This window comes from Patella vulgata, chromosome 7, assembly GCF_932274485.2.
Source record: "Patella vulgata chromosome 7, xgPatVulg1.2, whole genome shotgun sequence".
NCBI lineage: Eukaryota > Metazoa > Mollusca > Gastropoda > Patellidae > Patella > Patella vulgata.
In genome coordinates this window covers 21,261,086-21,274,352 of record NC_065885.2, presented here as the reverse complement: position 1 = coordinate 21,274,352, position 13,267 = coordinate 21,261,086, and the positions used below count along the sequence as shown (strand labels likewise).

At 32.5% G+C, this 13,267-nt stretch overlaps 1 protein-coding gene across 1 annotated transcript; it reads right to left on the bottom strand.

The window, feature by feature from the left end:
- Positions 1-2,607: 2,607 nt before the first annotated feature.
- LOC126826742 (solute carrier family 35 member E2A) lies at positions 2,608-13,263 on the bottom strand. The gene is made up of 7 exons (XM_050555781.1): positions 13,236-13,263; positions 10,017-10,459; positions 8,923-9,058; positions 7,812-8,060; positions 7,449-7,502; positions 6,293-6,496; positions 2,608-5,589 (listed from the first exon to the last, which is right to left on the bottom strand). The coding sequence occupies exons 2-7, from the start codon at positions 10,288-10,290 to the stop codon at positions 5,382-5,384; spliced, it is 1,125 nt and encodes a 374-aa protein (XP_050411738.1). The 5' UTR covers positions 10,291-10,459; positions 13,236-13,263; the 3' UTR covers positions 2,608-5,381.
- Between the last annotated feature and the right edge of the window lie 4 nt (positions 13,264-13,267).

Below are 13,267 nucleotides of genomic sequence, written 5' to 3'. Positions count from 1 at the left end.
ACTCCAAATTGGACCAAATATGTTTACATAACGTTACGTCACGACTCACGATATTATTACGCCCAATTACCCAGTGCATAGCAGAATTTTGCAGAAAAACTCATTGCATGACAAACGAGACTATCAAAACGAATACAATGTAAACAAAACTGTTTGGAGACGAACAATACTTTCACCTTTTTAATAGCTTAAATCACTGTCCAAAGTTTTAGGGAAGACCCCAGATTAAACAAAGGACTGTCGTGTTGCTGTACGTGGAATAGATTTGATTGAATGGGAAGAATAGACACACTCCCTCAAAAGCACAAGTACCAGAAGCCAATCCAGCAATGACCAGAAAGGGATTTCTTGGGCCATTGCTTCAGGAATATGCAGACAATCTGGCTCGCAAAGGACTCAGCTTCTGTGAGTCCGAAGACATAAAATATTGCGTTCAGGAACTTGTTAAAACTTAAATTGGCCAAAGCAAATTCTTTTAGATTCAAATTGTAAAGACGGAGGTCAATAACCCATCGCGCAAAATTTGTGGGTTTAATCACAGGACTAAAAACTAAAGATTTAATTACCTGCCATAAATATATACCAGTGAAGTGCGAATGCGGCCCATTTTAACCGTAAATCATGTCGTTATTGCGTGCAATAAATTGGAAGAGAAAAGACTCCCTGTAAGAAGTTTAATATACTCTCAAAAATACACTCTTCTCCCACTCGGAATATGTCATGTATAATTTATGAAGCTCTGTCAAAATTCATGACAGAATCGGGAATTAGCTGTTAAGTTACATGTAGTTGCGAAAAAAAGTACTAATCATGGACAAATAACTGGTTGTGTAGACAAGGTTGGCAGCTGAGCCAGCCGGATGCTTTAATGATATCAGAATAAATTGACATTAAGATAGGGAACTACATGGTTACAAAGGAAGGGACTATTGTTGTAAGACAGTATGGCGGTTCATTCTACTGTATGGTTTAACAATATATTAGGGGAAATAATGACAAAAGAAATAGAGACCTACACAACCATTATTAACAATGTCAGTGCATATCAATATAATTTAAACATACATTATGCAAGAGCTAAATCTGCCTATTGCAGGTCTTTCTTTGGGCCTGACATGTTATCTAAATTATTAATTAGACATGAACTTATCCAGACCATAATAAACTCTCGATGGCATCGCTAGCCTGCGATGTTTATTGGATTAGGTTCCGATTTGCTGTTCGACTTCCATTCATAATTTAATCATGAAATGGATAATCGAGGTTATATTTTTTTGTATCCTACCGACTTTAGTAATGATAATCGAGGCTAGGCCGAAAATTCAATCGCTAAAATCTCGGTTCATAGTGGATCAATTTGACTGAAATTTTCAGCAAATTTCTTTTACAGTATCTAGTTTTTAACTATTATAGTGAGAACTACCAGCTCTTTATCTAATCCCCCATAATGTATCTTAAACTTATCCAGACCATAATCAACTCTCGATATCATCGCTAGCCTGTGATATATACTGGATTTGAATCCGATCAGCTGCTCAATGCTCATTGACGATTAAATCCAAAAATGGATAACCGAGACAATGTTTTTTTTATCGTACCGACTTTAGTAATGATGATCGAGGCCTAAAATTCAAAAGATAATACCTCGGTTTAGAATGATTCAATTTGACTGAAATTTTCAGCAAATTCCCTTTACATTATCAAGTTTTTAACTATTATAGGGATAACAGCTAGCTCTTTATATAATCTCCCATAATTCCCCTTTAATTTGTGTTTAAAAATTTAATGCCATATATTGTTTCTATAAAATGTTTTAATTTGTTTTAATTGTTCTGTTCTGTGTTGCTGCTGGCTCATCTTTTCTTTTCAGATGACTTTTATCTGGGATGAGTCACATGCAAGAAAACCCTAATGAAAATGGACTGAGAACTATAAATTTTTAACCCTGCTGTTGTAAACAGCTTTAAATGACTCCTAATTGACTTTTAACTATATGGAACTTATATGGAACAGTTTTTAATATGTAAATAATCCATGGATCAAGAACTTTGCTTTTCAACATAAAGCAACCAGATTCTTTTTCCCCATGGGTTTTTTTTCCATCCGCACTGATAACGCCAAACATCAGTCAGCTGGACCTCATGCTTTAACTTGTTTTTATTATGACAAAGGGAAAAGATGACTTGCCCTCTCTTCTCACGACAGTGGTTTTTAAAAGAGTGTTTTAATGTGACTTTTTGATATACCAGGACTTTTTTGTGTGTTTTTACCAATTTTCAACCATTTAAGTGTAAACAATTTAATTAAATTAACCTGTCCATAACATCATACTTAATGTATTGGATGTTAAACAACTTAACAGATACATCACACTCTGGGTATGGAAATTCTACATATCCAAAACCAATACTATTATATTTCTACATATAAAAATTAAATGTGATTAAAGTAATTTAAACAGTTCTGATGAAGCCCAAAATGACTGATAGAAAATGACTGAAGAGACAACATATGAAATTGGGTCCACTGACTCCACTCTCCCTTTAATCCTATAAGTAAAGCTGAAACAGGACATGGAAATATAAATAAAGAATAGAACAAAATAAAATAAAGAATATTTATTTTATTTTTTTAAAAAATATGTCATTAAGCTTTTGTATTCCCATTTGTATCCTTACGAAAATGTCCTTTGAATAAAATATTTACATTACTAAATAAGATATAATATAAAGCAATCACATACATGAAAATATTTCATCAATTAATACATTATGCTATGATAAAAGAAAATTGCTTTAGGTCATGTCACAAAAATGAAAAGTGCAAAAGAAAAAGACTATGCCATACAGTGGAATTAAAACTTTGGAAGTCTATGTCAGTCTGTAAAAATTAATTTCTGATTGGTCATCATTTGGAGACTAAATGCAAAATATGAGATCTGCCACTCTGTCTATGACATAGATGTTCAATCTGTTTCACAGAGAATTAGGAGTCTTCTCTAATATCTCTGTAAAAGATGACCGCCTTTAACATGTGCCATCACAGCACGAGGCGTCAATCATTGGCTGAATGGCGCATGCATTGTTTACATAAGACGTTACTGCTTCGTGGCAGAATGCTGCCTTTTAGTCATTTTAATACCCATTTACATTAAATAGGAAATAATTTTTACCTACAAATACGTCAAACGTCTTTATTTTTCTAATACATCAAAAAAATGTTTTAGAATTTAATTTGTCGGTGGAAAAAAGTTAATATTTAAGACTCATTAAGTCGCATTAAAGTCATCCTTATCAGTGATTGTAGCCGCCTAGCGAATATTCACTGCGGATCAGTGCGATAGATGTTATTAAAAGTTCAGACTTCTTGTAAGTACATGTAGGTCAGTTCTTTAATTATATAATATGAAACTAAATACATTTTCATGTTGAAAGTTACAATGCCTCTTTAAAACTAAGATGAGTATTGTGTAATTAAAACTAATATAATATATAATATGAAGTTTTTTTATTATTACACACAATTATCAACTTTACAAGGTGTAATGACATTCATATCTTGACTATTCATTGACTAACTTGACTTTGTTATACATGTGCATCTGGTTGGCCGTATTTTTCAAATATCTAAGATAATATGATCAATGAAGGTATGATTAATAGCATTAGCTGCCCTGATGTAAAGTTTGGTAGTGAGACAGAGCGAAGTCATTAGGTGAATCAAACATCACAAATATTTAAATATGGGTCCTGGTAATACTTATTTGCAAAAAGAATAAATACATCATTGTTTTCACTTTCTTAATTAAAGGGGCATTATGTAAGATTTAGAGAGCTGGACGTTCTCGCTATATTTCAAAAATGGATAATGCAAAATAAATATACAGCAAATTTCATTCACATTACTTTATTTTGAGCGAAGTTATCAATGGTTGTAGTTTTGACAAGATGTATGCATCTGCCGTACTGGTCATTCAAGTCTTAGCCTTGCTTCTCCATTTTTAAATTAAATCATTAAATGGCCAAACCGTTCAAATCTACTTAAAATCAGAGCCATCCGATGGCATCAAGAAAGTTAATTATGGCCTTGACATGTCAATAAATGCCTAATTAATAATTTATATAACATTTAAGTCCAAAAGAAAAACCTGCAATAGACAGATGATTTAGCTCTTACATCTGTTGTTGAACATATAATTTCATGATTTGTTATTGGAATTTTCAAAGAAACTATCTGTTTTTGGCCCGAAATTGGCATAAGTTGATCACGTTTTGGAAAACAGCTTTTCAAATGTATTTTCAAGCTACAGACACATGTATAAATTTACATATAAGAAACATTAAAAATAATCATGAAAATAGGTTTTTTGTGGCCTTTAATTTATCTACTTAAATACAATGAATGTACAAAATATAATTTAAGTACTGGTACACATTTCTCCTATGTAACTATAATATTAATTTCAATACACATTTATTTTGTGTAACCATAATTTCAATATGCAATTCTCTTATGTAACCATACTAATTTCAGCATTACTGTTCTGTAACTTAACAAAATAGGTTGCCAGGCTACAAAACATACGTCACCTATGTCGTCTAGACATTTTAATGCACATAGCACATGTATACCTGTATCGTCAAATTTCACTCACATTGTGTAACTTTATAAAGATACCTGTAATCTGTGAAAAAAACACATGGACATTGAAAGGAGAAGATACCTTGTTTGTTTTTTTCAAAAAATTAGTGTAAGTGTTAATAATGGGGTATTTAATACCAGTTATTGAAGCTTAATAACATGCAACAGATCCATACACTATGATCCCACCACAATAATATGATACAAATATTCTTATATATACAGTATGTATACCAAGTTTACATACAAGGTATTGTTCCCCCTAACTTAATTTCCAATAATATAACAATACAATACCTTTCACAGGCACAATATATACACAGTGTGGATGGAACAGTCAGAATAATTATATTCACCACCACATTTGTCCCTGGAACTTCACCAAGTTCATGCACTTGTAAAATCATTTTGAAAAATATATATATCCAAAAAGAGACTGTGGAATGAATTAACAGATGATGCAAATTTTGAATATGACCACATGGGACTGTTTATACATTTTGAATAATTTTTGTTTAAATGTAATGATATATATAATTGTAATATAAAAAAAAAACACTTTAGTAAATTAGATTAGATGACTATTAGGATATCAAGATAACAGGGTTTGAATGTCCAGAGTAAGTGCAGCAGTGTCTATTATGTAATAGTTCATGAACTTTCACACTTTCAGGATTAATGAAAATAAATACAAATCTGTACAACAAAATATGTTTTAAATTTCTAGTTTGAAATCCACATCACACTATTTTAGTATCTGTTCCTTGCTGTAATGAATATTGCTGTTTTAAATTGTATCGCGTTAGATCGTACTCCTTCGCTTTCGTATAAAGTAAAACACCGATGGTAACAGTTATTGTTCCTATACCACTTAAAAGTGTAACAGGATTACCAAATAATACCACAGATAACCAAATTAGAAAAGCTCTTTTAACTGTATTAGCCACACTGAAATAAGAAAAATAATAATTTTGTTGTAATTTGACATGTTTGGTTTTATTGGTTTTAAAGGGGTAGATTGATAAACTAAATTGTTTTTGCTTTCTTCCACTTTATAAATATTCCAATATCAGTACTATTAAAGAGAAAGAGAGAGAGAGAGAGAGAGAGAGAGAGAGAAAAAAAAAATGGGGTTTAACATCCACTCCACACAAACTAGGTCATTTCGGGACTAACATATGGTTTAATTTTATTTACATAATTTAATTACATAGGGGTCTTTAGCAGTGGGAGGAAACCGGAGAAAACCCACGACTCAATGACAGACTTTATGATACAGCGTGCGCACGCTAACCATTCAGCCATCCACCCCACCCCCTTAGTACTATTAAAGCCAAGCCATATGTATGTATGTATATTGTTTGATAAATAAATTAGATTATACCAGAAAAATAATACATAAAAATCTTTGTTAATTCTCACCTGATTGAGCTCAAATAAATCTTAAAATGTATTAATTAGGTGCAATCAAACCAACTAAACAGTACAAAAAGTGTCAACAAAATCTGTTTGAAGATCAATAAAGAAGTTATTTGGACTAAAACATGACACTATCAATACTGGTAGGTCATTTCACAGTTCCTGTCACTCTTTGACCACTTGCTAATGCTTGTTCCCCATGAATAATAATATTATATTCATATATACTTACCTATGGGTAACAGGAGATATGTAACTCATTAATACATAAGCTGTTATACTTTGAAAGTGGAAAAATATTCCATTGATTACATAAGTTAAAAATAAAGTATAGTCCATGTTATTTTTCACACTAGAAGTGTCCATCATGAGAAATAAAAAAGGTATTTGTACACCCATAGAAGCTAATGAGGTATAAAACTGTAATTCAGCAGGCCTGAAAAAATAAAATATTGATTAGATGTTTTTTGAAAGACATACATTTATGATTTGAATGATCTTAAAGGAGGCAAGTTTCGAATGATCTTAAAGGAGGCAAGTTTCTAACTCAATATCATCCACAGTCTTCGACATTGCAAACTTGACTTATTGGTCAATTCAAATCAACATTCAAATCAAATCAACAATTCAAATCACATTACTGTGAAAAGATGGGCTTCTGATATCCAATATTTAAGACAAAATGAATATTTTAAAACTGGCACACAAATCCTGTGCTAGAATGCTTTCGAGCGCCATTTATAATGAAGCGACTCGATGAAGGAGGCTAAATATACCCTACAGGAGAATACTACCGGTGTAGACTGTAATAACCAGATGCCAAAGACTGCCATTCAATTTGGACTCTTGGCGTCGAACATAACTGATTAGAAATTACAGTAAAAACAGAAATGATTGAATGTAAATTAGTTTATATTCATTCATAATACATTATTATATGCGTGCGACCCATCTGTGTTCACTTCTATGTGCCAAAGAATAGCAATCCAGCCGCTTTAAATAGGAACAATTTCAATTACAATTAATGGCTATCCAGATTGGTTATTTTTTTTTATCATTTGTAAGAAAATAACAAAACATATTAAAAGAATTTTCTTAAAATGAGATGGGCATATTTAATGGTTAACAGGATCGCTTAGTCTAATATATTTTCCAATTGTTCTGTTCCAAAACTATTATTTTGCAGTGTACAAATACTCTGCACCCAACTCTACAGTTGATGAAGGTAATGAAAAGATGGAAGTACTACTGCTTGTTAAATACATATGAAAAGTGCCATGCACCAACTGATATTACCCTTGTTAATATTGGAAAAGATGAGTTTTCAACATAGGAATATTACTGAATAAAGATAATGATTTGTAGTCCATCCATATCAAAGTACTTACGTATATTTATATTTATCACCACTGATGAGCAATTTGGAGTAAACATTCTGTAAACTAAAAAAATAGTACATAAATATACAGTACCGGTACATGTATTACACAATTATAGAATGATGTCTAAATAAGGAGAGATACGCTTTTTTTTTTTAGCTTGTTCTCTGTCCATCTCTTGCAAAATGTGGGAGTTTAATAGTGTGGCAAATGCTTCTACTTTACATTTATTTCCATTGTTACATATTTTCATGCACATTTATTTCCTGCTCACTATTTCGCTTTTTTAAAGAAATTTGACAATACTATTTCTGACTCTCTCGATAAATTGAGACTAAAAGTTAATAACAAACTTTACTATATGAAACTTACCATTCTGTCAAATTTGTAGCCAAAGCAGCAATAAATCCCTGAATGTTGAAACTGAGTTCATAAGCAGAACACAAAGCTAGACCTAACATAACTGGTATTAAAGATAGAAATGTATATGGTCCTGTATATTCACCAATTAAAACTTGTGATATAAATACAGTGAATAATGGGGCAGAGCTTTTCACAGTTTCTGTAAATGATACAGCAACAAATTTTAAAGCCACTAAACCGAGAACTACTGTACCAAATCTGTAAAGATAAGAAAACAGATAAAAATAATAACAATAAACTAATGAAGGGATAGATTAGGTTTTATTTTTTTTTATCCAGAAGAATAGAAAGCCACCTATCCCAGACCATTGTGTGCAGTCTAACTAATCAAATAATAGTTCAGTATTCATTTCACATTACAACAGAGAAAATCAATATCATATTATTTACTTTATCTTACTTCCAGTTTAATACAGCCTGACTCTCTGGCTGAATAATTCATATTTAAATATCATACTTTTTATTTTATCTAATTTTCAATCTGCCTCTCTGGCAGCAATAATTATTGTGAATTTAGCAACTAGCTTATTGCATGAGTGTTGATTTAACTATAATTTGTGTAGCTCAAAATGAATCTTTGAATGTTAAAAGATCTACATCGCTGGGATCCTCTGACAGATACATGAATGTCTGAAATGTTACGTGAAATGAAAAGGAATTGGGTTTAGCATCCTATTTTTCTGCCCCAACCAGACTAATGAAGACGGGTATACACTATGCAGTGTAGTATGATGGATTCTGGACAGCAGAATTTCTGACTACTCTCCGTCAAATACCAACTGCCAATGGTTCTTTTAGGAACATGCCAACATGTCCACAGGATGTTGTTTATTCATCCCTTGCCAAAAATTAAATACTGTTCCCTACAAAGGTCCTTATTCCTACACCACTAGGATCAACTAGTGTGACCTAGTACCTTACTCACTGAGCTACTGTGGCTCCAAAAGTTTACATACAAGCACAGTTTAAATCCAAAATATTTTTTTTCTGTGCAGTCTAATTCAAAATTAATTTTTTGCCATCAGTAAAACATGAAAAAAAACATTACAATAAAACATACCTCATGGTTCCAACTAGAATCATATTCCTCCAAAAATTAGGTGGTTTCCCTTCTCTATCAACTGGCGTGTACATTCCTAAAGGCAGGTACATTTGTATAAAACCAAACACAGTGGTCATAACCATCTGCATTGCTCCTGCAATTACAAATTATTATTATGAAGAATGTGGGGACCCATCGGGACTAAATCTTATGAAATTGTATAGCCGTCGTTGCAAAAGTGTGAATCCATTTCGATTTAAAATGGTTCAAATATTATCCAATGTGACATGACATTTATGTTTCAGTCGGGATCAGTCATGAAAGCCAAATTATTTGTATTGTGACATATCTACTCGCATATCAGCCTTCTAAATGATATGACTACATTTTACTTTTTTTGGAGAGTCAGTGTACGGCATGGGCTAATGGATGCCATTTCTCTTGGGAGGGCTTACTAAATTCAACAATAGTGGGATCATAATCCGTTATATAATTGAACAATTTCGTTTTGGTGGGGTAAAAATAGTTTTCACTCGGATTAGAGCGTACACTATGCATATTTTTATAAGGCGTATAAGGACCAGAATAGTTTCATAGATTTCAAATTAATATTAGTCATATAAAATCATAATTATACTAAACTCATATTCCTGAAAAAAAAAAAAATGCCACTTGTAAAATACTTGGCTATCAGCCAACTGTGGTGTCAAATTCAAGGAATGAAGGGAATGAAGTCAATGAACTCCAACCAATCAAGAAAATTATGAATTCTTTTTTGTCAGTTGCTACTGCTGAAGACATGTCTCAGATGAACTCTATATTTTAGTTTAAACAATTTCTAGGGTGGGTTTTAATCTGATTAAAATACAGATCTATATTTTGTTTCGTTTTTTCATACTTTCGACGTCCTACACTACATGAAGATCTGACCAGTTGTAATGGAAGGTCGTGTCAGAGGTCGTACGAGCGGCTTTCGACCCTATGACGTCAGACATTGATTATACAATCAGCACTGAGGTTTCTAGATTGGGTGGGTATATGTCAAGTGTGATTCTTCATAATAAACCCACAATCTTGGAGTAAAGTAATATTTTAATAAAAATTAAGCTCACCTAAAAAGGATGGATCGCCTTTTAGTGTTGAAAGAATATATTTATTCAAAAATAATGTGAAGGCACTGAACAAATACCACATTAAAAGAAATGACATGGCTCGCACATTTAGTAGCCCCATTTTCTCAGGATCATCAGCATTGTAGCTAGTTCTCCTTAATCGAGGTTGGGATGGCATCTTGGAATGTATCTGTACTTGCATGGATGAATTTTGTGTCGTTGAATCTTCACTTTTCACATGATTAATTCTCTCATGACTATCATTTTCACTCATTGTGCGAATGAAGAATGTAAGTTATAAATTAAGTTAATCTATTAAAATTGCACAGTGTTAATTATAATTAATACAATTCAGTCTAACTTATTAAACAAAAATATAACTAGTTTTCCAGAAAAAACTGGAACATTTCAATTTGTTATGGTGATCTTCAGAACTCCATTATCTGAAATATAAAAAGAGAACAATCTATTATCTACATTTACAACACTTTAACATATCTTCAAAATAACCATAAACTGACTCTTTCAAAACTAATGGCAACCAACTGCTAAATGCAGTTCTCAGAACTGTACACTTAGGCTCTATGATTTGCCATACTTTTGTACTAGAATGCTTATATCTTACCTTGGTAGTGAATAGACAGTAAATAGGTTTCTTTAATATAAAAGCTTGTTTTTCATTTAAAATACTAAAGCTGACAATACCAAAGGGTGAAAGATACTGATATTGAACAGTGACACTCAAAGTAAATCTTGGTAAAAAGTCCCTATGTGTTGACTCCATATCAAATTAAAAGTGACCACAAATTTTTTATTGACGGCCAGTGTAATAGGAACAGCCCTGGATTTGTCAATTTTTCCAATCTTATCAACGGTACAATAGTTTTGGAGAATACACTGTTCAACAGCTGAATTATTTAATTTTTAAAACATGCATTCAACCGTTCTATGATTTACCAAATGTCTAAATACTTCGCTGACATGTGATATCGGTAAGGTGGTACTGGACGACTTATGATGTGAAAGGTTTTTTATATCTTTGTAGTTCACCGATCAATCTAGAAAATTTCTTTCAAATTTTGCATACAATCCAATTGAAAACTCCTGATTTAACTGTATTACATATAAATAGTAATTATTTATTATGGATCTTGAATCCGAAAAATCTATAAAATAATTTTGTATTTGGGAAAGACAAAAAATTTTGGAGTTACAGCTTCTGCAAATTTGAGAGTGATGCAACATGATTTACTGTTGTTAAATAATGTCATAATCACTGCATGTACAGTGATTGAATTAAACTAACCAAAGGAGAGAGAGAGAGAGAGAGAGAGAGAGAGAAATGGGGTTTAACGTCCACTCGACACAAACTAGGTCATTTCGGGACTAACATATGGTTTAATTTTATTTCAATAATTCGCTTGCGCGTAGGGGTCTTTAGCAGTGGGAGGAAACCGGAGGACCCGGAGAAAACCCACGAGGTACTAACCAAAGAGCAAATACATGTGATAATAACACTATATGTTAAAGGAGCTAAAAATCGCTAATATTTGGGACCTAGAAATTCACACAAATGAGGTGCAACACATAAAATAATGTAATATGAAGGTATATAAACTGATTTACATTCAATCTTTTCGCTTTTTACTCTAACTGTTCGGGGAAATACGACCGAAGTCTCAATCGAATGGCAACCTCTAGCGCCTGCAATTCCAGTCTAGCCTCGTTCTTCGAGTCACTTGTTACAAGGCACTGAAACGCATTATGGTACACGATTCGTGTACCAATGGTAAAATGTTTATTTTGTCTTAAATATTGGATATCAGAAGCTCATCTTTTCCTGGTAAGATCACAACATAAGTGTTGATTTAAAGTGACAAATAATTTGTGTTTTCAATGTCGAAGACTAGTGTTGAAACTACTATTCGGATATTCGTTAACGGATACAAAATAAGGGTTATCCGAATCATTTTACTATCCGTTTACTATTCGTTACAATATATTCTGACATTCCGTATGTTCTATATTTAGCCATTTTTACGTCTGATTACTTTGAAATTTTCCCCAATGCAATTGATCATGTACGCAGCTCTGAGCATAAATGTCAACATTATGCGTATTATTTAGTGATAGTAACTAATAAAATTATTAATGCAGTGCAACGAAAACAGTAGTCTAAATAAAAAAAATATTCATTCATTCCTGGTGCTAGTTTACGGCATACGAGTTTAGACCGTGTTTTGACTTCCCACAATGAAATTTATTAATAACGGCCTAGGTCACGTATATTCCCACTCACTGATTGGTTCAATAGTAGTAGATTATCAGAATGAGGCAAACGACCTTGTCGGAATAAATGGCACATGGTTTTATTTTACTTTTTTCATTTGTGTTGATTGAGCAAAATGATAAGTGGGGGGGGGGGTGCGGATAACAGGAGTAGTTATACTATACAAATTCCTTCACCTCATTGATTTTTTTGGAATGTCAGACCGATGCCATAGATAGTCTTAATAATTACGGCTAAAGGTAGGCACGTTTTTTTCTTCGCGGCTCAAACAATTTGCAAATCGAAAGTACGATTTCATACTTGGCATACACTCATAAACATTGAAATAAGTAAGAAATTATGAGTACCGGTATGTAATTTTGATGTAATTTTGTTCAAGAATTTCACGTCTCCGAATTATCCGAATAGTATTCAGATAGCCAACAAAAGTATTCGGATCACAAATCTCGATCCGATTTTCAACACTATTGAAGACTTTGGACGATATTGAGTTAGATTTAGAGACTTAGCTACTTTAAGGGGTAATTCTCAAAAGCTAGATATGATATATTTAATGTACGGTACCTACCTACCGAAAATTGATATTAATTAAATAAAATCCCAGAATAAATATCAGAAACAGAAACCACAGAAATACTTAAATGTAATACCCCATAGATATACAAGTAGTACTAACAAATGATTTCATTCCATTGATTGATCATTGTATCATTGTCGGCAGGACCTTCCATCATCCAGCCGTCAACGTGGCCAGATAACCCAGGCATATGAATGAACTCAAGAAAGCGATCGGATTGGGTCCAGTAAAATTGCAGTTTAAAACAACGTCATTGGCTTTTGAACATTTTCACAATTTAAAAGCAGCTGAATTGCTGTCTAAATAATATAAATAGTTAATGTATCGATAATGTTCAAGTAGAAATACTTACAGCTTGCGTGTTTGCTGATCTGTCAAGACGAA

Bases quoted from the DNA above. Each gene is read 5' to 3' on its own strand.
- LOC126826742 (XM_050555781.1), bottom strand. From the start codon at position 10,290: ATGAGTGAAAATGATAGTCATGAGAGAATTAATCATGTGAAAAGTGAA. The intron at 9,059-10,016 runs GTGAGCTTAATT...TTGTAATTGCAG, and splicing joins AGGCGATCCATCCTTTTTAG to GAGCAATGCAGATGGTTATG. The intron at 5,590-6,292 runs GTAAGTATATAT...TTCTTATTTCAG, and splicing joins ATATCTCCTGTTACCCATAG to TGTGGCTAATACAGTTAAAA.